This window comes from Dromiciops gliroides, chromosome 2 (genome assembly GCF_019393635.1).
Source record: "Dromiciops gliroides isolate mDroGli1 chromosome 2, mDroGli1.pri, whole genome shotgun sequence".
Lineage (NCBI taxonomy): Eukaryota > Metazoa > Chordata > Mammalia > Microbiotheria > Microbiotheriidae > Dromiciops > Dromiciops gliroides.
Window position 1 is genome coordinate 489,220,439 of NC_057862.1, and position 25,179 is coordinate 489,245,617.

At 39.4% G+C, this 25,179-nt stretch overlaps 1 protein-coding gene across 2 annotated transcripts in view; it reads right to left on the reverse strand.

The window, feature by feature from the left end:
• Nucleotides 1-24,099, reverse strand: part of ATP6V1C2 (ATPase H+ transporting V1 subunit C2) — a 62,219-nt gene extending 38,120 nt beyond the window's left edge. For both annotated transcript variants that reach the window (XM_043984409.1, XM_043984408.1), the window contains exons 1-3: nt 23,968-24,099; nt 20,368-20,435; nt 5,771-5,856 (exon numbers count right to left, since the gene is read on the reverse strand). In XM_043984409.1, the coding sequence (XP_043840344.1) occupies nt 5,771-5,856; nt 20,368-20,435; nt 23,968-24,099 (286 nt within the window). The remainder of the gene's footprint in view (nt 1-5,770; nt 5,857-20,367; nt 20,436-23,967) is intronic.
• Between the last annotated feature and the right edge of the window lie 1,080 nt (nt 24,100-25,179).

Here is a 25,179-nt window from a genome sequence, read left to right on the forward strand (position 1 = left end):
ACAAGGCTTTACCATCTACCCTGCTGTACCTTACTAAGCTCCTGCAGACATTATCACCTGCCCTGCATTCACATTTAATACTGTCTTCTAGAGGATCCGGGTCATTGTTATCAATTTTAATTGCTAAACTATTTTATGATGCTCAAGCACTATCAAGCTGCCCAGAACAGTTTGTTCTTGCACCAAATGCTTTCTAAGTTCCGTCATCTACTTCTCGTACTTTCCTTTGCTTCTTCTGTGATCAGGATATCATCTGTTTCTGTCTCAAGCAGCCTTTCCTTCCTTCCTTCAAGTTAGCAGTTCCTAATGTCTTCTGGGGTCCTAAACTAGACTGAAAACAGTATGGGCCAGTGGAAAGAGCACCCAGTGTAGAAGACCTTGGCTCAAATCCTGCCTCTGAGAATTAAAAACTTGAAGAAGGGCAGCTAGGTGGCGCAGAGGATAGAGCACTGGCCCTGGATTCAGGAGGACCTGAGTTCAAATCTGGCCTCAGACACTTGACACTTACTAGCTGTGTGACCCTGGGCAAGTCACTGAACCCTCATTGCCCCGAAAAACAAACAAACAAAAAAAAAAACTCGAAGAAGTAGGATTACTCAGAGGTAACCTCCATGGATCATGGCTTAATTAAATAGTGAATAAAGTCAACGATGACATATTTTGAAATGAATGGGTATCCACATTAGGTGTGTTTTGGCATGAGGAAGAGAGAATCCTTCAAAGCTTTCATTTGACTCTGTTTATATTTCAGAGCTGTCACCATATTTAAGCGCCCCACTTCTCAATTCTAAAATGTTATAAATTAACTGTAACAAGAACTTGAGACATTAAAAAACATTATCAAGTTATCAGATTGGGGGCAGCTAGGTGGCACAGTGGATAAAGCACTGGCCCTGGATTCAGGAGGACCTGAGTTCAAATCTGGCCTCAGACACTTGACACTTACTAGCTGTGTGACCCTGGGCAAGTCATTTAACCCTCATTGCCCCACAAAAAAGAAAGAAAGAAAAAAGATATCAGTTTCTTGTTCTGAAGACCTGAAAGAAAATGGTTCTGAACTGGTTTGATTCTGGTCTTGCCTTATTTAAAAAGATACTATGGGGGCAGCTAGGTAGCACAGTGGATAAAGCACTGGCCCTGGATTCAGGAGGACCTCAGTTCAAATCTGGCCTCAAGACACTTGACACACTTACTAGCTGTGTGACCCTGGGTAAGTCACTTAACCCCCACTGCCCCGCACAAAAGAATAATTAAAAAAAAAATTAAAAGATACTATGCTTTAGAACTAGACAGGATTTAAGAAGTCAATTCACCTGCTCCCTCCCACCACATACAAGTAATACCCATACCCATACCCTCCCAATTTTATAAACAAACCGAGACCCAGAGGTGGTGAAATAGAGAGGGGTCTTTGAACTAAGGCCAGATCTCCACTTGTTAAGGTATGATGTAGGGGTATTGTTTTTTCCATTTACTAGACAGGATGGCCTATGAGAGACATTTTTTTTTCTTTTTTTCTTTTTTTCTTTTTTTTTTGCAGGGCTATGGGGGTTAAGTGACTTGCCCAGGGTCACACAGCTAGTAAGTGTCAAGTGTCTGAGGCCGGATTTGACTCAGGTCCTCCTGAATCCAGGGCCGGTGCTTTATCCACTGCACCACCTAGTTGCCCCTCTAATTATCACCATTTTAAAGAGGAGGAAACTGAATTTGAGAGTGTTTACGTGACTTTGCACACACATCTAGTGTCTGAGACAGAATTTGAACCCAGGGCTTCCTGACTCCAGGTCCAATCCTCTATCCACTACATCACCTCTAGGGCTCTTTCTACCCAGGCTGTCTTCAGGGTAAACGGAATGGGTCTTCAAGGTTTTTGACTATCAGTGAGTTTACAAACCAATCATTTCTTTTAAGATGCACAACAAATTTAGTAAAAATCAGTCAACAGGCATATGCCAGGCACTGCACTGGAGGTACAAATACAGTAAATGAAATAATCCCTACTTATAAAGAGCTTACAGCAATGACAATTGAAGAGTTGTTCTAAGACCCTTCCTCTTAAAGCAAGGTTTATCCTAAAACCAGCAACGTTGGGTCTTTATTGGGCCAGTTACTTGCCCTGGGACTTCTCAGGTTACTGGTGGGTCTGTCTTACTGTGTTCACAGGTAAGGACAGCTAATCCAATACAAAAGGTGACTAAAGCCATCAGATTGGTTTACCAATCTGACAAAAAGGAAGTAACAAATAACTTTTTTGTTAGCAGAGCAACTGTATAAGACAGATTTGGTTTGGAAAGTCTTTTTGGTGTATTTTAAAAACCCCTTTAAAAAAACCCTTTTATAAACTATATGGGGGGCAGTTAGGTGGTGTAGTAGATAAAGCACTAGCCCTGGATTCAGGAGAACCTGAGTTCAAATCTGACTGCAGACACTTGATACTTACTAGCTGTGTGACCCTGGGCAAGTCACTTAACCCTCATTGCCCTGCAAAAAAAAAAAAACAACAATAAAATAAAACAAAAACTATATATAGGCAACTAGGTGGTACTTTGGATAACGTTGAACCTGGAGACAGAAAGACTTGAGTTTTAATCCTGCTTCACTTTCTTCATCTGTAAATGGGGATAACAATAGCACCTACTTCCCAAGACTGTTGTAAGGTTCAAAAAAATAATAGAAGTAAAGCACTTTGGGAACCTTAAAGCACCATATGAAGCCTTGCTAGAAGCACCAGTTTTTTGAAAATGGTTGATTGTCTTCCCCAAACTGCATTTGCCCTAGGCTTAGCACAGAACTTGGCAGACAGTAAGTGTTTAATAAATGTTTCAACTCAAACGTCACATCCTTCAGGAAGCTTTTATCCCTGATCCCTCCCCCCTCCCCCCACCTCTCAGTTAAGAACCTCTCCTTGTCTTTTCCACTTTGCCCCTCTCCTTCCTTTTTTTTTTTTAAGTGAGGCAATTGGGGTTAAGTGACTTGCCCAGAGTCACACAGCTAGTAAGTGTTAAATGTCTGAAGCCGGATTTGAACTCAGGTACTCCTGACTCCAGGGCCGGTGCTCTATCCACTGGGCCACCTAGCTGCCCCCACTTTGCCCTTCTCAAAAGCAATTGTTCCATACAATGTATTATAGTCATCTATACTTGCATCTTATCCCTCTACTATAGACTATAAAACCTGGGTGATTACTGAACTGGTTGGAGAAAGATCAAACTCTCCTTCTCCCTGATCAAAACCAGATCTAGCATATTTGAACACGAGGGCCCCAAGGTTGAAACCAGAAGCATATTAAAAAGTAAATGGCCTAAGGATGTGTCAGAGCACCCGTAATGCATACAAAGCAAATGTAAGTTAATTTTTTATGGCTGATCTTCCCACAGAAACATCTGGAATAAGAGAGCAGATGAGTAATACACTATGACCCGAAAGAAAAAACAGTAACAGAGAAAAGCAACTATATTTCTGAACAAAGCAATGTACATAGGAAGTCATATAGCTCAGAAAGAAAAGCAAGGTACTATAGGGAACAGAGAGTTAGACTTAGGGTGAGAAGACATGGGGATTTACAGTGTGGCCCTCAATCAGTCACTTAACCTCAAGAAGCCTCAGTTTCCTTATTTGTAAAATAGGTTTTAATAATACTTGCACAATTAAAATACTTGCACAGTTAATACCTGCTTAGAGGTAGTTAGGTGGTATAGTAGATAGAACTAAAGAGTTCTAGAGTCTAGAAGACTGGAATTCAAATCCAACCTCAACACTCTCTAGTTGTGTGACCTTGGACAGGTCAATTAACCTGTTTGCTTCAGTTTCCTCAAAATGTAAAATGAGAAAAGTAATAGCACCTACCTCAAGGGGTTGTTGAAAGGATCAAATAAGATAATATTTACAAAGCTCTTAGCATAGCACCTGACACATAGTAGGTACTATAAATGTTAATTATTAGTATTGTTATCAACATCATCATTATTAACAGACTGTACATCAGTTTTCTGAACAACAGTCTTGTCCAATCACTAACTTGGTCACCTGGTGATGAGTTAGTTGACCACAACAACTTTTTAAGGCCTGTCCTCCCAGTAGAAGTGTTCTGATCTGAATCAATAAAGGAAGTGGCCACACAGACAAATATCTCAGTTATTTACACTTACAGGAGTAATGTTTACTCCACTGACCTTGCAATGGTAGCAAAGAAGAATAAATGAGATATAGCATACAAAGCCCTTGGTAAGCCTTAAGGCATTATGCAAATGTTAGCAGGAAGCCTTCTTCTAAAGAATTTCCCATTCTCACATGACATATAGATGTTATTGGGCAAGGAACAAGCAACACAGGAAATAAGACAAAAGTCTAAAACTGCAGCCATCTGAGTCATATGGATATCGTGACCGAGCTACGAGGTGGTTACTTGAGAAATCCATCATAACCCGATCACTGTACCCCTACAACCAGACCAAGATTCCACCCTCTGGGGAGCATGCACATATCACACGGACCATAACAGCAAACCATGCTCAACCTACTCTTGAGGTATTTCATTTTTTCCTTCAACCCTGCAACATAGGAAGGTGGGTTATTAGGAGTTACATGAAGACACTGGAGTAGGGCTAGAATCTGGGGGCACAAGGATTTCAAAGTCTCATTCTGAAACAAGAAGGCTAAGACATTTTCAGGCATTTTTGTTTTAAATATATAAATGTGTACACACACACGCATACACACATACATGCAGTGTTTTAATACTTTAATACTTGGAGATTTGACGAGTTCATCAATGAAGATATTCTGTACTGACACAGATCACAACCTATCTACAATTTGATAGATGGTCATCTCACAGATCCTGTGGCTAAAAAAAATCAATCCTTTGGCCAACTTGGTGACAAACTTCCGTCTGTCTCTTAACATACACTAGACAACAGAGGCATAGTCAGTCTTTAGACTTGTACTCAAAAGCCTTAGCAACCTGGGAGGACTTGCCAAAGTTTATATACCACTGGCATAGTCTTAGAAAGATTATTGCTACTCTAAGCACTGATATGATGAGGCTACCTATAAGCCTTGAGTCTTTATATTTTTATTTTTTATTTCTTGTCTTTTTATTTTTTAAAACATTTTAGACATGGGTTTTTTTGTTTGTTTGGGGTTTTTTTTGCGGGGCAATGAGGGTCAAGTGACTTGCCCAGGGTCACACAGCTAGTAAGTGTCAAGTGTCTGAGGCCGGATTTGAACTCAGGTCCTCCTGACTCCAGGGCCAGTGCTTTATCTACTGTGCCACCTAGCTGCCCCAAGACTAATGTTTTAAAAAAACATGTCTGGGGGCAGCTAGGTAGCACAGTGGATGGAGCACTGGCCCTGGAGTCAGGAGGACCTGAGTTCAAATCCGGCCTCAGACACTTGACACTTACTAGCTGTGTGACCCTGGGCAAGTCACTTGACCCTCATTGCCCCACAAAATAAATAAATAAATAAATAAAAGATAAAAAAAATTAGTCTGAAAATTTGTCAGATCAACAAAGAAAAAGGCTTTTAATTTGTAAAATACCATGATTCTGTCATACAAAGAATAGGATCTTTTCAAGCTGTTCCAAATAACTATTTTAGATTCTAACTGGTCTACTCTGAGCAGCCAGATATAATACCAAAGGTATTCAGTGTCTCCAATAGTAAGTAGGTTTAGTTCTGCTTAGTGTCTGCATCTGCCAAAGACATCTGCAAGCCCATCCTCAGACCTCATCCCCCAAAGTACAAGGGGACCATGCATGCTACTTACCTCCATTGGCCAACAGGTTCTCATGAACTCTTCCCTTTGCATCTTCCATAACTTCTACTACACTTTGAGCCATCTTCTTTATAAGGCTTTGAAGGAAGAAAGAAAAGAAAAATATAATTAGGAGCAGAAAAATATGCTAGGAAAGTATACAGACATACCGCTCTGGCAAGAATTATATAATATATGCAAAGTGCTTTTCAGGAATTAAAGTGCTTTATAAATGACATGATAATGATGACAACAATAACGATGATGATGATGATGATGATGAGAGACAACTACTCAATTAGAAATTCACTGGACAGGGGGGCAGCTAGGTGGCGCGGTGGATAAAACACTGGCCCTGGATTCAGGAAGACCTGAGTTCAAATCCAGCCTCAGACACTTCACACTTACTAGCTGTGTGACCCTGGGCAAATCACTTAACCCTCACTGCCCCGAAAAGAAAAAAAAATTCACTGGACAAACTAAGATCAAGTACTATCAAAGCATATTAATAATCTGACTGACCTACATTTGTGTGCATTCTAGTGAGGGCAGGAGCAGGGCTATGAACAGAGAGAGCACAGAGAGAGGCCATTTACCTCTAAGTGAATCACATGGCCAGTAATGAAAGGTATACTGGATGGCATGCTATACTCAGAGGCAGGAAGAATTCTTTTTTTTTTTTTTTTTTTTTTTTAGTGAGGCAATTGGGGTTAAGTGACTTGCCCAGGGTCACACAGCTAGTAAGTGTTAAGTGTCTGAGGCCGGATTTAAACTCAGGTACTCCTGATTCCAGGGCCAGTGCTCTATCCACTGCGCCACCTAGCTGCCCCAGGAAGAATTCTTAATGCTAATGTTAACACCTTTTAATAATTGGGTTTTTCTGGCATAAAAAAGTCCAGCTTTTTCTACTTGAAGGGAAAGTACAGTGGATAGAGCACTAGTCCTGGAAATAGACTTGAATTCAAATTTGGCTTCAGACAAGTTTAGCGGCGTGACTCTCTGTCTTCATTTCCTCAACTATAAATGAGGTTCAATTAGCACCTACCTCACAGAGTTATTGTGAGAATCAAATAAGATTTTTTTTTAAAGTCTCACTCCTGACACTTAATAGCTGTGTGACTATGAGAAAATCACTTAATCTTTCTAAGCTTGAGTATTGCCATCTATAAAATGAGAAGCATAATGGACATAGTATTAGATTATGACACTCATATATATAAAATCTCTCTAAGCCCCCGACCCCCGGGGAGCAAATACTATGCTTTCCCATTTTTTTAGATGTAGAAACTGAGGCTTAGAGGAGTGACTTCTCCAAAGTAATAGATAGTGACTATCAGAAATGGAATTTTTACTAGATCTTCCTGATGTCTACTATACTAAACTATTGCAGTGTTCCTGCAAATTTTAAAACACTTATATTGAGAGCAGCTAGGTGGCACAGTGGATAAAGCACCAGCCCTGGATTCAGGAGGACCTGAGTTCAAATCTAGCCTCAGACACTTGACACTTACTAGCTGTGTGACCCTGGGCAAGTCACTTAACCCCCATAGCCCCGCAAAAAAAACCAAAACACCCCACTATATTAAAGTCACTAATAACTAACATGTATATAATGCTTTAAAGACCCCAGATGACCGGGTGGGTCCCCTATGGTGGGATTATTGGAGAGGATGAGAAATCATGGATGAATTCATCCTGGAAGGCTTAACCGTATTGATGAGATCCCAGATCCATTTAAGTATTATTATTATTATTATTATTATTATCATTACTATCCACTACAAGGAGCACATACCCTGGATACCAACAACATTCACTACCATATAGAATGTAGAGGTCCAGGTAGAAATTCAGGATGATAAAGTGTGATGTAGGGCAGAGCTCTTTTAACCTATCCATCATTGGGATTACTAGGTTGGTATGGACTGAAGGCTTCTGACTTCATTAGAGTTATTAGTGTCCATTTTCATTTATAATTTCAATAAGTCATTTCTATTAGATTCAATAAGCATTTATTAATTGTCTACTGTTGGTTTTCCCAACCCTGTATCACCAACTGTTTATTAGACATTTTGAATTGGATATATCCTACAGACATTTCAAACTCAACATTTCTAAATCATAACCACGCTAGGCATTAAAGAAAGATACAAAGAGAGAAAAGAAAGACACAAAAAACTAAGAGACACAGCATGGTAACCATATGCAAAACCTACATTTGAATTTCTGCTTTGACACTTAGTAGCTACATAAACTTTGGCAAATCACTTTAACTGAACCTCAGTTTCTTCAGGTGTAAGATGAAGATTATAATTCATATTCAATCTACCTCATAGCACTGTTATAAGAACTATTGAGAAACCTTAAATTGCTACAGAAATTTGAGTTGTCATGGCTATTCTTCAAAAATAATGACAAATAAAGGAAGTGCCAAGAAAAATGAGACCCAGTTCTTCTCTTCAAGAGCTTATAGGGGAGGGGCAGCTAGATGGTGCAGTAGATAAAAACCGGCCTTGGATTCAGGAGGACCTGAGTTCAAATCCAACCTCAGACACCTGACAAGTACTAGCTGTGTGACCCTGGAAAAGTCACTTAACCCTCATTGCCCCACCAAAAAAAAAAAAAAAAAGAACTTATAGGGGGCGGCTAGGTGGCCCAGTGGATAAAGCACCAGTCCCAGATTCAGGAAGACCTGAGTTCAAATCCAGCCCCAGACACTTGACACTTACTACCTGTGTGATCCTGAGCAAGTCACTTAACCCTTATTGCCCCGCAAAAAAAAAAAAAAAAGAAATTCTAGGTCCAACAAAGGAGACAACAGATAAATTTAGAACAATTTCACAGCAAAAACTGTGGTTCAGACATACTGGGGTACAGTGGATAAAACACTGGGGTTGGAGTCAAGAAGACCTGAGTTCAAAATAAGAGATAGCACCTACCTCCCATGGTTGTTCTAAGGATCAAATGAGATTACTTGTAATATTTTTAAAGTGCCTGGTACACACTAGGTGCTTAATAAATCAATCTTTCTTCCCCTCCCTCCATTATTCCTTCCTTCCTTCCTCATTTCTTTCCTCCCTCCCTTCTTTTTCTCCTTCCCTCCTTCCTTTCTTCCTCCCTTCTTTCCTTCCTTCCTTTCCTCCCTCCTTTCTTTCTCCTTTCTTCCTTCTTTTCCCCCTCACATTCCTCCCTCCCTTCTTCCTCTCCCTCCCTCCTTCCTTCCTTCTTTCCCTCCCTCATTTCTCTCCCTCCTTTCCTCCTTCCTTCCCTCCCAAGGTTTCACAAGTAGTAAGTGGTAAGAGTCTGAACCCAGGTCCTCTGTCTCCAAATCAAACACTGTTCTCTACCGACATCTTAATCAGATGTTCAATTCTCATAACCTGGTCCTTTGTAAAACTTGAAACACTACAGAAATTAGTTATTACATTTGAAAATAGAAAAGTGAATACAGCCTGAAGCCAAATATACTAGGTTTCTCTAAAGCAGTCACAAAGAAGCACACTAAGCAATGTGCTATAACAGAAGTTCTGGAGTCAGAAGACCTGAAGAGTTCCTATCCTGACTCTGATACTTATGTTGCATAATCTGGGAAATTCCCTTGCCTTCTCTGGGCTACAGACCTCTCATTTGTAAAATGAAAGGTTTGGAGTAGATGCTTCTCTCTCTCTCTCTCTCTCTCTCTCTCTCTCTCTCTCTCTCTCTCTCTCTCTCTCTCTCTCTCTCTCTGTTTTTGGCAGGGCAATGAGGGTTAAGTGACTTGCCTGGGGTCACACAGCTAGTAAGTGTTAAGTGTCTGAGGCCAGATTTGAACTCAGGTCCTCCTGACTCTAGGGCCAGTGCTTTATCCACTATGCTACCTAGCAGCCCTCAGATGCTTCTCTTTCTAAGGATTTCTATCCTAAATCCTATAAACCATTATGGGGTTTCATTAGGTCAATCAGCCAGGCAGTCAACAAGCACTTAACATTATAGAGAATAAAGACCTCAACATCGAGAAGTTAGGAAAGGAGGAGAGTTTGGGGGGGAAAGATAGACTTTATTTTAAACTTAGATATTTTAGACAAACTAGCTAGAATTTTAGACCCTTACAATGAGAATGGATAGAAAAAAGGGTTCAATATTTTAATTCCTATCCAAAAAGAGAATTTCCTAGCCTAGGCATCACAAGGCAAGACAGAATACAAAGGAAGATGCTATAGAGAACACTTAAAACTCCCCTCAGAAAGAGGCCCCCAGAAGTGGTCATTTAAGATTCCCCCCCTTCCTAATTCATACTTGAGGACAGAAAGGGTTAAGGTTCTCAGGAGGAAGTATTTCTCTTCTGGAACAAACACAAAGCCACAAACCTAATTTTATACTTGTAAGAGATGTACAAGGTTAAGTGCCTTGTATGAATTGTTGAGGAATAAAGCAGGAAAAATCAGGAGAGAAGTAGAAACAATGACTACAATAATGTAAGAGCATCAGCACCCAAAAGAATTCAGATTGTCATGCCCAATCTTGCTTGGTATTAAAAAACTGATGATTAGGGGGCAGCTAGGTGGCGCAGTGGATAGAGCACCGGCCCTGGATTCAAAAGGACCTGAGTTCAAATGTGGCCTCAGACCCTTGACACTTACTAGCTGTGTGATCCTGGGCAAGTCACTTAACCCCATTTGCCTCACCAAAACAAAAAAAAAAAAACCCTGATGATTAAATACACCTGTATCATCTTAGTGTAGAGGTAAGACTGACTACAGTTATATATTGTTATTATAATATATATATATATAATATGCCGTGTCAGAAGGTCATTGTGTTTTCTGGTTTCGCTTTTCTTGGGTAGAAGGAATGGTTGGGGGAGGATAGTGATGTAAAATATTCAGAAATGACTATCATATAAACAAAAGCCATCAATAATTTTTTTTAAGTTTAACACATACTTTTTTTTTTTTTTTTGCGGGGCAGTGGGGGTTAAGTGACTTGCCCACGGTCACACAGCTAGTAAGTGTCAAGTGTCTGAGGCCGGATTTGATAACACATACTTTTTAAAAAACAAACTATAAATCATTTTGAATTTATAGCTTTAGGTACAGTCATGTTTTATTTGGTGTGTTTGTTACTGGAGGGCAAGGAATGTCCTCACTTTGTATTTGTACTTTGTAATCGTAGAGCTACCCTAGCTCCTTTTCTGACACTCCGCACATAGCATGTCTCAATAAATCCTTGTGGATTGACCAACTGGTTGGAACATTTCTTTTGCCAGTGGTTGCTCTTCGGTTTACAGACAGGTTCTTTGCACCTGTAGCAGGTAGATGGAGCAAGCCTCACACTAGATGACAATACAAGGTCTGCCTTTGCTAGATTCCCAGGAGAGCTAGGTAGGGTAGGATGGCCTAAGTATTTCTTTCTTCTTCTTCTTCTTCTTCTCTTTTTTTTTTTGCAGGACAATGGGGGTTAAGTGACTTGCCCAGGGTCACACAGCTAGTAAGTGTCAAGTGTCTGAGGCTGGATTTGAACTCAGGTCCTCCTGACTCCAAGACCAGTAAGTACTTTATCCACTGCACCACCTAGCTGCCTCCCTCCCCCCAGGTATTTCAAAAACTAAAGGTCTAATGTTCCTTCCTCTTCAGTACCATGAAATCTGAAGTGAGATACTTTGGCCCAGAGGTATAAAAAGCACAAAACAGGGGAGTCTGTTCTGATCCAGGCCCATCAGATGACTCACTGAACCCCTGGGCAAGTCACCCAGCTTCTTTTTTGTCTTGCTGTTTCCTCCTGGCCAATAAGGATAATGGAACTAACCTACCCTAGAGCAAGCAGCAGGAATAGGATGGTTTGAACACCAAGAAGGAAAGCTGAACCTTTTTTTTTAAGACTATAATGGAAAACTCTAGAATGAAAATATCTGGATTCAAAATATGTACAAATAACAGAAAAAGAGGATTGATTATGAAACCATTATGTACAACTTTTTTCAGGTTCTGCTACTTAACTAGCCCTGTGGCTGTGGACAAGTCACCTTCTCTAGGCCTCTTCCTCTGTAAAATGAAGAAGTTGGAAAATATTGTCTCTTCCAAAACTTTGTATTTTTTTTTTTGCAGGACAATGGGGGTTAAGTGACTTGCCCAGGGTCACACAGCTAGTAAGTGTTAAGTGTCTGAGGCCAGATTTGAACTCAGGTACTCCTGAATCCAGGGCCAGTGTTTTATCCACTGCGCCATCTAGCTGCCCCCCAAAACTATGTATTTTTATTCAAGAGCAGTTATATCATCTATTCCAACCTATTCTTTTTACAGTGTGATAAACTGAGGTCCAGAGCAAATTACTCGAAAGTTACAAAGATCAGAAGCAGCTGATCGAGGCCTCAAACTCAAGCTTCTCTATGAATCTAAAGTTCTTTCTACTAAACCATATGGTATGATCCAACTCAATCCCCCACTTTATTTGCCAAACTGAATTCTAAATAACTTTTGGCTGTTTTTCAAACTTACCCAGGGGCAGCCAGGGTCACACAATGATTAGAGGGCCAAGCCTAGAGTCAGAAGAATCTGAGTTCAAATTCTGCCTCTGACACTTACTAGCTGTAATCTTGGGCAAGTCATTTCACCTGTTTGCCTCAGTTTTCTCATCTGTAAAATGAGCTGGAGAAGAAAAGGACAAACCATCCCAGCCTCTTTGCTAAGAAAACCCCAAATGAAGTCACAAAAAGTTTAACACAACTGAAAACGACTCAACAATTAAAAAAACTGCTTGTTGGCTGACTGTCAAATGGATGAACTTGTATCTAGTAGAGGGGAAGGAGGGTGGTAATAACTCATATTTCTAAAGTTCTTGAAGGACTATAGAAGACTTTCCTCACAACAACTTTGTGAAGTAGGTAGTCCAAGTATTATCCCCATCTTACAAATGAAGAAACAGAGGTTTCCTGGAAGTTAAATAACTTGCCTAAGGTCACATAGCTGGTTAAGCATCAAAGCCTGGATCTCCTGACTCCTTCCCAGTACAGTGTTCTCTCCCTGACATCATGACACCAACAATGGTACCTAAAAATAGTTACAGACCTGGATGTTTGGCTAAGTTGTCCAGTAAAGGGATCAATTAAAAAGCCCAACTGTGCATTCATTGGCAAGATTCCTTTAAGAGTCTATAGCATGGGGCAGCTAGGTGGCGCAGTGGATAGAGCCCCGGCCCTGGAGTCAGGAGTACCTGAGTTCAAATCCGGCCTCAGACACTTGACACTTACTAGCTGTGTGACCCTGGGCAAGTCACTTAACCCCAATTGCCTCACTAAAAAAAAAAAAAAATTAAAAAAAAAAAAAGAGTCTATAGCAGGGGACGGCTAGGTGGCGCAGTGGATAAAGCACCGGCCTTGGATTCAGGAGTACCTGAGTTCAAATCCGGCCTTAGACACTTGACTTACTAGCTGTGTGACCCTGGGCAAGTCACTTAACCCCCATTGCCACGCGCAAAAAAAAAAAAAAAAGAAAAAGTCTATAGCAAGGGGGAGCAGCTAGGTGGCGCAGTGGATAAAGCACTGGCCCTGGAATCAGGAGGACCTGAGTTCAAATGCAAACTCAGACACTTGACACTTACTAGCTGTGTGACCCTGGGCAAGTCACTTAACCCCTCATCGCCCCGCCCCCAAAAAAAGTCTACAGCAAGACTTCTGGGTATATACCTCATAGCAGTAAAAGATAGAAAAGCTCCATATATGCCAAAAGAATCAAATCTATTTTTCTGTGATAGAAAAAAAAAAAGGTGGGGAGAACAAAGTGGGCAGCCTTCAAATAAAAATTGGAAAAACAAACTATGGCATATGAATGGAATGGAATGACTGCATTGTAAGGCGTGACAAATATAAGGAATTCAGGGGGAAAAAACACTGAAAAGACCAATATGAACTGGTGCTCTAAGCAAAACCAGGAGAATTAAACAATGATTAGGATAATCATTTTGAAAACAATGAAGATGAACTCAGATTAAATTCAATGACCAATCTGGGTTGCAAAGGCTAGATAATGAAAAATACCTTTTCCCTCCAGAGAAGGAACTGGGGAACCTAGTAAGGAAGGAAGGTTACAGCAGGGAGATGGTAGACTATAGATGCTACATCTATGATCAAAAGCAGCAGCTTTTGCACAGTGCCTGGTTGGATTTTGCTTGACTGTTTTTGTTATTAGAGGGTTCTACTTTGGAGGAGGGAGGAAGAGGAAAAAGAAGTGGAAATAGTCTTTTTTTTTAAACACCACAAACATCCATAAACTTTTTTTCTTTTGTAAAGTTTGTGGCTCATCGATTTTGATGCTTCATCACTGACCACTCACAGTCATTCTCTTACCATATTCAGTTAAGTTCTTGGAAAATATGAGAAAAGGTATTTTTGTTCAGATATTGCTTCAGTTTTAGAGACAGAAATCTCATTCGGTTTTGTCAGGCATGGGAGTTGTAGCAGGGAAAAGGTGAAAAAATACTGGTCCTTAGATTTCCTCTATTAAAAAATTAAAACTCATACACATCCTGATAAAAGATAAAAGCAATCCCGCAAAAAAAAAAACAAAACAAAGATAAAAGCAAGATTTTTATTTGGCACAAGGGGATAATGGCCAGGAGGAAAGTCTAGAACTTTAACCTCCCTGAACCAAATGAAGGGCAACACTTATAGAGGGTAGATGGGGCAACCACTTGAAAATGGAAAGTTCCTTTTTGAGGTGGGGAAAGCCTGGATGCTTGTCATATTCCTGAGAATTGAGGAAAGTTTGACCCTGAGTTGAATATAATGGAATAATTCAAAAAAATAAAATTGGGTAGGGCAAGATAAAATGAAGCAATCATTTCATACAAACACTGGGTGAATGGAAGAACTGTTACAGTGGAAGCAGGTTGGGGTAGAGGGCTGGTAGTTCAGGGACCTTATTCTTATTAGAACAGGGTTAAAAAGAGAAAACATACATATATCTTGAAAGGTTTCAAAGTCTTCTATCTTTGGGGCAGCTAGGTGGCGCAGTGGATAAAGCACCGGCCCTGGATTCAGGAGTACCTGGGTTCAAATCCGGCCTCAGACACTTGACACTTACTAGCTGTGTGACCCTGGGCAAGTCACTTACCCCCCATTGCCCCGCAAAAAACAAACAAAAAAAAACCCCAAAGTCTTCTATCTTCATAATACAAACTATAAATTACCACTTAACAAAAATATAATATATCCCAGTAGTATATTTTGAATGAAATAATTCAACAATTTAATACAAAAATAAGACATTAATTCTATTCAACAATCATTTTAAATATTTATTGCTCAGTACCAGTGATACAAAGAAAAAAAATAGTTCCTATCCTCAATGAGCTTACATTTTATGAAGGCTTAGTTGTAATTATGATAGAAGTCAAAGACTGTTAATTCATTTTTTGTGGTTTTCTTTGATTTACTTCCTTGATTTTTAGTTAGCATACAGCTTTTTGGCAAATCTGGGCGTCAGTTTCTTCACCGGTAAAATGTGGAGGCTGAATAAGATAATCTCAAAAGTCCTTTCTAGTTTTAAAATCTTTACACTAAAATAAACAGTTTTTCTACTGTTAAATTCAACCCAGACCATTTAGAGCTTCTTTAAATACAAGAAACATGCACTGAAAAACATGGATTTCCATTCTCTTCTACCCTCTGAATTACTCTTTTGTCATTAGTACTATTATTAGATTGTAACTCTTTGAGAGTAGGGACAGTGTGGCTTTTCATTTTCCTATCATAACACGTAACATAATACACATTTGTCCATTACATACAGATTGCAATACTCTCCACTGGGGATTCTGCCTTGTACTCTTCGGTTCTCTTGATTGATTATTCATCCCTCCTTTCTTGCTTCTTCACTGCTTCTCTAATCCATCCTTTACATGGATACCAAAGTAAAACTTCTAAAACTCAGCTCTAACCATGTCACTGTCCTGCCTCTAGGCTAAAAGACAAACTCCTGCACAAGGCGGCATTTGAGCTGAAGCTAAAGATTTGGTTTGACAATTTAAACTCCTTCACAGTCCAGCTCTTGAACAGACCTTTGCAGGGGTGTTACGCTTGACTCCCTTGCGTACAGCCTACACAGAGCAGCCTGCAACTGGCCTAGCTGCTGGTGCTCACACACAACATTCCATCTCAAGTTTCCATGCCCTTGTGCAGGCTGTTGCCCACATCTGGAATGCTTCTCTCTTCTACTTCTTAGACTCTTGCTTCCTTCAAAGCTCAGCCCAAGTACTACCATCTATGAGGCCATTTCAAATTCCCCCTCACCCCCATCCCAGTTCTAATGGACTCCCCAGTCACTTCTATTTAGCTAAATTTTGGGACTTTGGTTTCCTCACCTATAAAATGAAGGGGTTGAATTCTAAAGTCGTCAAATGCTTTCATCTTGTTTTTATTTTATTAGTTTATATTAATTTATAATATGTATATATATATATATTAGTTTATATAATATCTGTTGAGCAGGCGGATTTCAGAAAAAATTGGAAGGACTTATATGAACTGATGCTGAGTGAGATGAGCAGAACCAGGAGAACATTGTACACAGTATCAATAACACTGTGTGATGATCAACTGTGATAGACTTAACTCTTTTCAGAAATACAGTGGTTCAAGATAATTTCACAGGATTCATGATGTAAAATGCTCTCTGAGTCCAGAAAAAAAGAACTGTGGAATCCAGATGCAGATTGAACCATACTGTTTCTACTTTTTTTGTTTTTGTTTTTTCTTTTTTGAGGTTTTTCCCTTTTGTTCTGATTCTCCTTTTACAACATGACTAATGTAGAAATATGTTTAATGTGATTGTACATATGTAACCTATATCAGATTGCTTGCTGTCTTAGGGAGGGGGGAGGAAATGGAGGGAGGGAGAAAAATTTGGAACTAGAAATCTTATAAAAACAAATGTTGAAAACTATCTCTACATGTAACTAGAAAATAATAACTTTTATGATAAAAAAATTTAAAAATAAATGAATACCTGTGAATGTGGGCTTAACTAGATCCTTTATTGTATAAATAATGTTTGTGTTGTCCATACTTTGTTCTCCTTCATTAATTCAAGTAATGTCCTAAGAAAGCTCTCAGGACATGTGATGTTTCCACCAGCAATTGTTAACCTGATTAAGATCACTTAAAGGGCTCAGGTATACTCAGAAAAAGGAGGAAAGTGCTGCTTTCTAAGACAAAAGTATTGATTCCTCAGAAGTCAGTGCATTGGAACAAAAATAATTAGCACATACCCCAACAGAATTGCTGGGGAATAAATCAAAAATAGATGAAAAGCTCCAAGAGCCAAAAGTTGCCTTACAGCAACATGGAAAAACACTCAGTCTAGCCGAGTAAATAAATAATAAAAGGATATGGAAACAATACACCCTGAAAACTCTTGTACCTTCTCTACTCTCCTGACCAGAGGCAGTGCTGACAGGTTTGTGCTGCCTAGGTTACAAGCACAGTTAGTATTTATTTATCTAACAACACTTAAGCACTTTTCAGAGAATCCAGCAGTCCTTTTCAAAGAACTGAAGCTGGGTATGGGCAGTTGCTTTGAATACTCTATTCCTTATAAGCGTCCTCTACATTATTTATTCCCACTGTGTAGGCAGGGCTGGCTGGCAGGTTAACCACCTTCTGACTATACCACTATTGAGCTACAACTAACTCTTTGGAGAGATCAGAAACTGACCATACCTATCTTATAGAAGCAATGATGTCCAAGGGAAAGAGTGCTGGATTTACAGACAGGAGATCTGGGTTTGAATCATACTATCGCTTACTAGCTGTAGTAATTTAGAAAGTCATTTAACAAATCTGGGCTTTCTCACCTATAATTGTGAAGGGTGAGGGGCATCAACCTAGAATGATCTTTAGGGCTCTTCCTGACTCAAAAAATCTTAATTTTCTTCTCTGATTATGGGGCTTTGACACAGTTATCTACTCATATTGAAAATTAAGACATGACAGTTTTTATTTTCTTTTGGACCTTGCTGCTTCCATAAATCAGGAATAATTTGTATTGACTGCTACAAAGAGTTCTAGCTACTAGCTAGCCAGATGGTTAACATGCCAATTGCACTTATTTTTATATATTTTCTTTTTATGAATTTTTTTGACCTTGAATGTAGGATATGATGGAAAGAGCATTACACAACTCTAAAACTCAAAAGGACCTTAGAAATAATAAATGACATGTGCATAGTGTTTTATGTACATTATCTCATATGATACTCGTGACAAATCTGAAAGGGTAGGTTCTATAGTAGGCATTTTACTCATTTTATAAATGGGGAAACTGAGGCTGAGAAAAGTACAGTGATTGCCCATGGCTAGTTAGTATATAACTGCTGATTTGAACCCAGGTCTTCTTGTTTCCATGTTCCACATGTTGTCCTCTAAGCCATTCTGTCTTCTCTTTTTGATTTGACTGAGATCAGTTTATTGGGGGGAGGGGGGAAGCACAGAGCAAGAACCCAAATCCAATGGTCCTGACTCCCCGAGTCTGGTGTTCCCTCCACCATACTATAGATAAAGGCTGCTACTTTTGGGTGAACTAGCTTCTTATACCTGGACTCAAGTCCTGACTCTGCTGTCAGTAATTTACTGTGTCATGTTGGGCAAGTCACCTACGTCAAAGCGTCTCAATTTCCTTACCTATGAAATGAAGGGGATTAACTAGCCATATCTCTATAGTTCCTTCAAGCCCTTAACAATTTGCAATTCTAATTATATTATACAGTGTACACATACATACACACACACACACACACACACACCTACATAGGTTTTATATGTTTGTACATTTACTTCATATCTGATATAGTATCACAAGCAACCTAGATGGCAAACTCACATACAGAATTAAAAAACCAAACTCTCTTTATAGTAGGATAGAGAGAACAAAACAAACTACTTATTGAATACTGTTGAACGTACTACTTTGAAGTGTAGCCAAATGCTACATCAGTATCTAAATAATTAGAACACCTTAAAGTAACATTGGTATCTATCAACCATTAGGCAGTGTAGTATAGTAAAAAGAACACAGATATGATCTCAGTTTGTATCTCAGTTTTGTTACTTTAAATGAATAAATGGATGGATGAATGGACCAATGAATGAATGAGTAACATTTATTAAGCACTTACTATTCATGATCTTCTCATCTGTAAAATGAGCTGGCTATATTAAATTATTTCTATGGTCCTTCCACCCACAAATAAATAAAAGGTCTTCTAGAGCAGGGACTGTTTCATTTTTGTCTCTGTATCCCTAGCAGTGTGACATAATAGACAGTGAGCCAGCCTTCAAGCCAGGAAGACATGGGTCTAAGACATACTAGCTGTGTGACCCTGGGAAAATGACTCAACCTCTCAGTGTTCTAAATGACTCTGAGTTACAGAGAAGGTGTCAACCTGTATTGATAGGTGGAATTTCCTCACCAGGAGCTCTCCATACTAATGACATCATAGTCTCTATCCCAAACACCTAGCACAGTGACTCAAACATAGAATGTATTTAGTAAATATTTGCTCAATTGAGTCTAATTCTGGCTTTAAATTTTATGAACTGTTCTAGGGGATCATTCTGCCCTTCCCCAAATTATGGAAAATGACAAGTATTTCCCCTAAACTAGAATTTCCCAAAACATGTGCCCTGATCTTATCCCTTTGCCTTCACAATTATCTCCCTAAACAGATGAGAAGCTAAGTAGTATCACCTAATTTTACAGATAAGAAAAATGCAAAATATTTATTCATTCAATCATTCATTCAATAAACAATTAAGAAGTGCCTTCTCAGGTTTCATAAATTGTAAAATCCCTCAAGATTAGGGCTATTCTATAGTATCCCACATCCAGCAAACAGGTAAATATTACTCACTACTATTGTTACAAATAACAATATTACTAGGTAATTGGTAGGGAGGTAGAGGGATTTTTCAATGCCTATCATATAACTGTAACTATAAATACCAATCATTTTTCAATGATATTCCCTGGAACCCCAAGATTTTCACTTTTCAAAACTGGCATCTGGGGCAGCTAGGTGGCGCAGTGGATAGAGCACAGGCCCTTGATTCAGGAGGACCTGAGTTCGAATCCAGCCTCAGACCCTTGACACTTACTAGCTGTGTGACCCTGGGCAAATCACTTAACCCCAATTGCCTCAAAAAAAAAAAGTACCCCCCCCCAAAAAAAAATTGGCATCCACAGTAGTCCCTCTTTAGACTGTTACTAGACACAGCATTTGTCCTAAAAGAAATGCAGGGGGTTTCGCAACCTCAAGAAGTAGGAAAACTACAGCTCTAAATAATGTTCAGTGCTATTTCTAGAAGAAAACCTCTTCTTGATTCCCACAGCTTAATGCTAAAAGTCCTACTTTTATTTCAAGATAATTAATTGCCCTGAAAATGATGGTCTTCTTGAGCAGCAAGTGGCTAACAGAATAACTGACAGCCATTAGAAAAAGGTCAAGCCTCCTCTGACCACTTTGCTAGTATCCTCCCACCAGGTTTGGACAGGTATGGGTTCAGTTAATGCAAGAACACTGTGTCCTCTAAAAACAACATCAGATTCTCACTTGTATGTAGTAAATAAGGACTATTTTACCTTTCAGCGAAGATATCAAGTTTCCCCAACTCATCTGAGAGACCAACAAGAGAATCCAAGGTCCCCACCTATAAAGAGTATAAATAAGTTAAATGTACAAATGCTTTATGGGAAGATGCTTTGAATTTTTTTTTAACAGAACAGCTTCTAGTGGGAAATTCTGTAGTAGCCCATTTGTTAGATAAACTAATCCAGAGCCTAGAAACTTGGTTAGAATTCTTAACTTGGGGCTTTAGGTTCTCCCCACTATCATGTTTTTTCCATAGGAAAGACTGAATGTTATCTGGTGGTAGGCCCTCCTCATTTTCTTCACAGAATAGAAAATAGTAACTCTGGAATTTGCTTGATGAAAAAACTTCAGCAAGATATCTGTGGAAGCAAACCTACTAGAATGTCAACTCCTTGCAGGGACTAATTCTATTTTTGTCTTTGTATAGCCAGAAACTAGCATAGTGACCGACACACAGTAGGCACTTATTGTTCTTTAAATTAACTGAATCAAATTGAGAACTTAAATTTTAAAAAGCATTTCTATTTCAAGTGATTTCAACCAGCACTTTCTTGACCTTTCTGGGTTGCTAGAGATAAAGGATCTGGCTTGGGTGGGGCTCCTCTAGAGTCATCCTCCAGGGCAACCATATTCTTAAATATTCTGAAAGTTTAGGAAACATTCCTTTGGCTCTCCAAAGGCATTAGAGAGACCAAGGTGAAAAAAAAATCTTAATGTAAAGATAAATAAGGAATAGAAGCATGCACAAAAATTCTTTTCCCCAAGGGTTCTCTTCTGGACGTGACACTGTTTTCAACTTCTATTAAAAGAGACATCCACGTGGATTGGAAAGAACTCTGAATCAAGAGCTTGAATTCAGGCCTTCTACTTGTGGGACCTAAGGCAAGTCACTTAGTATTTCTGGCTCTTGGTATACATATCTTTAAAATGGGAAGAACATTGGACTAAGGAACTCTGAGGTCTTAAATCTGTGCTTAATAGTATCTGAGAAGAAATCACGTACTTATTCCTATTTTTGAAGTAAGGGACTACTGAGCTCTGGCAGGAATTAGAACAAGGGTGCTTAACCTGGGGTCTTAACTTTTTTAATCTGCTGAAAACAATGTATTTCAATATAATTAAGTCTCCTTTGTCATTCTAATTTATTTTATACAGTAAAACTATATTCTAAGGCACCCATAAGTTTCACTAGACTACCAAAAGGGGTCCAAGATATACAAACAAAAAGTTGTTGTTTTTTTTTTAAGTGAGGCAATTGGGGTTAAGTGACTTGCCCAGGGTCACACAGCTAGTAAGTGTCAAGTGTCTGAGGCAGGATTTGAACTCAGGCACTCCTGACTCCAGGGCCGGTGCTCTATCCACTGTGCCATCTAGCTGCCCTACAAACAAAAAGTTTAAGAACTCTGATCTAAGAGAAATTGATGTACACATAATTATTTTCAACATTCCTTCTATAGAAAGCCTTTCTTCCTTTCCTACCTGCTAGTGACCTGCCTCTCAAAAGTATACTGTACTTATTTTGTAATTTCATTTATTTATTTATTTGTGCATTTATTCATTCATGTGTTTATTTATTTATTTAATTGTGTGGGTATATGAAAGCTCACATAGTAAGTTTATTGATTGATTGAGGCAAGAGCTATCTTCCTTTTCTCTTTCTATTTCACAGAGCCTAGCCTTTGTTAGGCATTTAATTAATGCTTGCTTGGTTGATTCCAGATGTGGTTTAATCTTAGCTCCTGGTTTACTACTTAGCTCCTATTACTATGGTGTTTTTTTAAGGTTTGCAAAACACTTTCCCCAACAACAAAATCCTCTAAGGTAAGGAGCATAATCATATTAAATATGGATATCCTGCTCCCTGTCCCCGCCCCAAGCCACTCGTGCGCGCGCACGCGCGCGCGCGCACACACACACACACACACAGTCTGCCTTTTAAGACAGTATGACACACAAACAGACCTGCTTTCAAGATAAAGCCACTTTACTAACATATATTGATCTCCTTAAGGTTTACTTTGGCAATGTGATATAGTGGAAAGAGTGCTGTACTTCCAGTTAGGAAAGAACTGGGTTCAAGTCCAGGCTTTTGATATTCATTAGCTATGTAACATTAGACAAGCCATTACCAGTTTCTTCTTTAATATAATGGAGACAATAAGGGCTTAGGCTTTGTAAACCTTAACAGCACTATAGAAATGGCAGGGTTTTTTTTATTTGTCACTAAAAGTGACTCCTGTTCTCAATTTCATCTTGGGAAGGGCTTCTCCAACCTGGGGCATGCATACCCCTAGTTAATGTAAGTTAGTCAAAGAGGTAGGGGAATTAATTTTGTAAAATTATTTCTGGCAGGCCAGGATGACACACTTCATACTACTGGAGAGGCTGAGGCTGGTAGATCTCTTGAGCTCTAGAGTTCTGAGCCAGAATAGGACTAAGGCCATCCAGTGTCTGTGCTGTCAGACACCAATATGGTGAAGCCCAAAGGAGGACAAGGGCCAGCCCGCTACCTAAGGAGCCCAGGTCAGAAACAGAACAGGTGAAAACTTCAGAGCTGATCAGTAGGGGGCCTGTGAGTGACCTCTGTACTTATAGCCTGGGTGAGATAGGGAGAGACCTAGTCTCAAAAAAAAAAAGAAAAATCTTATGCAACTAAGCATTGTGAATTCAAGAATGTTTTCCTTTTCACACTGAATAAGGGGTATGGGAAAGTTTACTCAATGCCAAGGGATATGGGAACCAAAAAGTGATCTTGGGCATGAACACTGAATTTCTTTCCCTTCATACCTTCCGTAAAGTGGGGCAAGAGTACACTTAAGGCTGGAAACAAACAAGGCAAATTCCAAACTATAGCATATTGTTAGTCCTTACCAGAAGGAATTAGAATGGGAATTTAAGAGAAGACCAGGAGTTTTAACTCTGACAGCCAATCAGCAGACTTTCTTGGAAAACTTCTCTTGGATCCCACTGTTATCCATCCCTTTCCATGATACCACAATTAATCCAAAGATTCCTTATCCCATTCCTAGTTCTATAAAATCAGACATTTCTACCACCCACTCTTAGCATATGTGATATAGGAAAAAATTTGCTGATTCTGGGTTAAAATCTTACCTCTGATCCATTCGACCTGTGTAACCCTTTCATTTAAACTCCTTGGGTCTCTGTTTACTCATCTACAAAAATGAGGTGGTTGGTCTATTCTGGCTCAAGATCTAGGATCTTATAGCCATTTGCTATTGATGGTTATTTTCTACCCTTTTCCCCCAAAGGACCATTCCTAATAGATAGCAATGGCCTTCACAGTACCATCTCATTTTTTATAGGATCATAGATTTACAGTGGGAAGGGACCATAAAATCATCTAGTCTAACCCTCTCATTTTACAGATGAGGAAACTGAGGCAGTTATGTTAAACAACTTGCAAATCATAACCCAGATCCTTTTAAACTATAACACAGCACTCTTTCCACAATTACCTCTTTTCTTCCAGGAGCAGCCTTTCCCCTCCCTCTCCTTAATTCTTGCTTTTCTTCATTCCTCTCTCCCAACCCTCCCTAGATCATTCTCTCCAATTTCTAGGACCTTACCTTGAAATCAGGAATGGCAAATTTTGTGTTGTGGGACAGATTAGACTTGGAGGTTACTGTGTTCATCCGTTCCAGAGCCTGCAAATTCTCCTTATCTCCAGGGGCAGAAATTAGCCAAAATTCCGACGACATGTTTAATTAAAGTCTTCCCTTTAAGTCAAGGTTACTGAACAAACATACAAAAAGAAAACCAACATATAAAAGAGAAAAGCTTAAGGACCTTCCCATCTGCTACTTTCTTTTCTTAGTATCAGATCTATGGGAATGAGCATTGGGACTCAATCTGCCCCACGTAGATATGGAGTAATCCATGGAAAACTAGCCTCAGACTGGATTTAGATTCAAATCTTTGCAGTCAGCAGGGGTTGGGATCTTGCTCTGACTTCAGGCAAGTCATTTTCTTCTCTGAACCTCAGGTCCCACCACTGTAAAATGATAGAGGAGTTGCACTATAGTATGGACTTTGAGGACAACCAGGATGGTGAAAGGGTTTGAATTCAAGTCATATGCGTATTGGTTGAAGGAAGTGGAGAAATTTAATTCAGGAGGACAAGATAAAAAAATAATCGATGGGCAGCTAGGTAGAGCAGTGTATAAAGCACCAGCCTTGGATTCAGGAGGACCTGAGTTCAAATCTGGCTTCAGACACTTGACACTTACTAGCTGTGTGACCCTGGGCAAGTCACTTACTCCCATTGCCCCACAAAAGAAATAAAATAAAATAAAATAAAAATAAAAATAATAGGACAGCTAGGTGGCGCAGTGGATAAAGCGCTGGCCCTAGATTCAAGAGGACCTGAGTTCAAATTTGGCCTCAGACACTTGACACTTACTAGCTGTGTGACCCTGGGTAAGTCACTTAACCCTCATTGCCCCGCAAAAAAAAAAAATAATAATAATTGAAACCTTTAGCACAGTACCTGGAACATATCAGGAATTTAATAAATGTCTATTAATTGATTTACTGATTGAGGTGGAAGGGGGATTAACCTTGTTCAGTTTGGCACCAGGGGCAGAACCAGGAACAGTGTATGGAAGTTGTAAAGAAGCAAGTTTAGGCTTGCTATCTATAAGGAAAAAGCTGCAAACAATTAAAACTGCTCCAGAGTATAATCAGCTACCTCAAGAGATGACTGCTTGCCCCTCCGGAGAGGTCTTCAAGCAGAGGATGGCTATTTTTCAGGCATGCTGTAGTAGGTAATGCTATGGGAG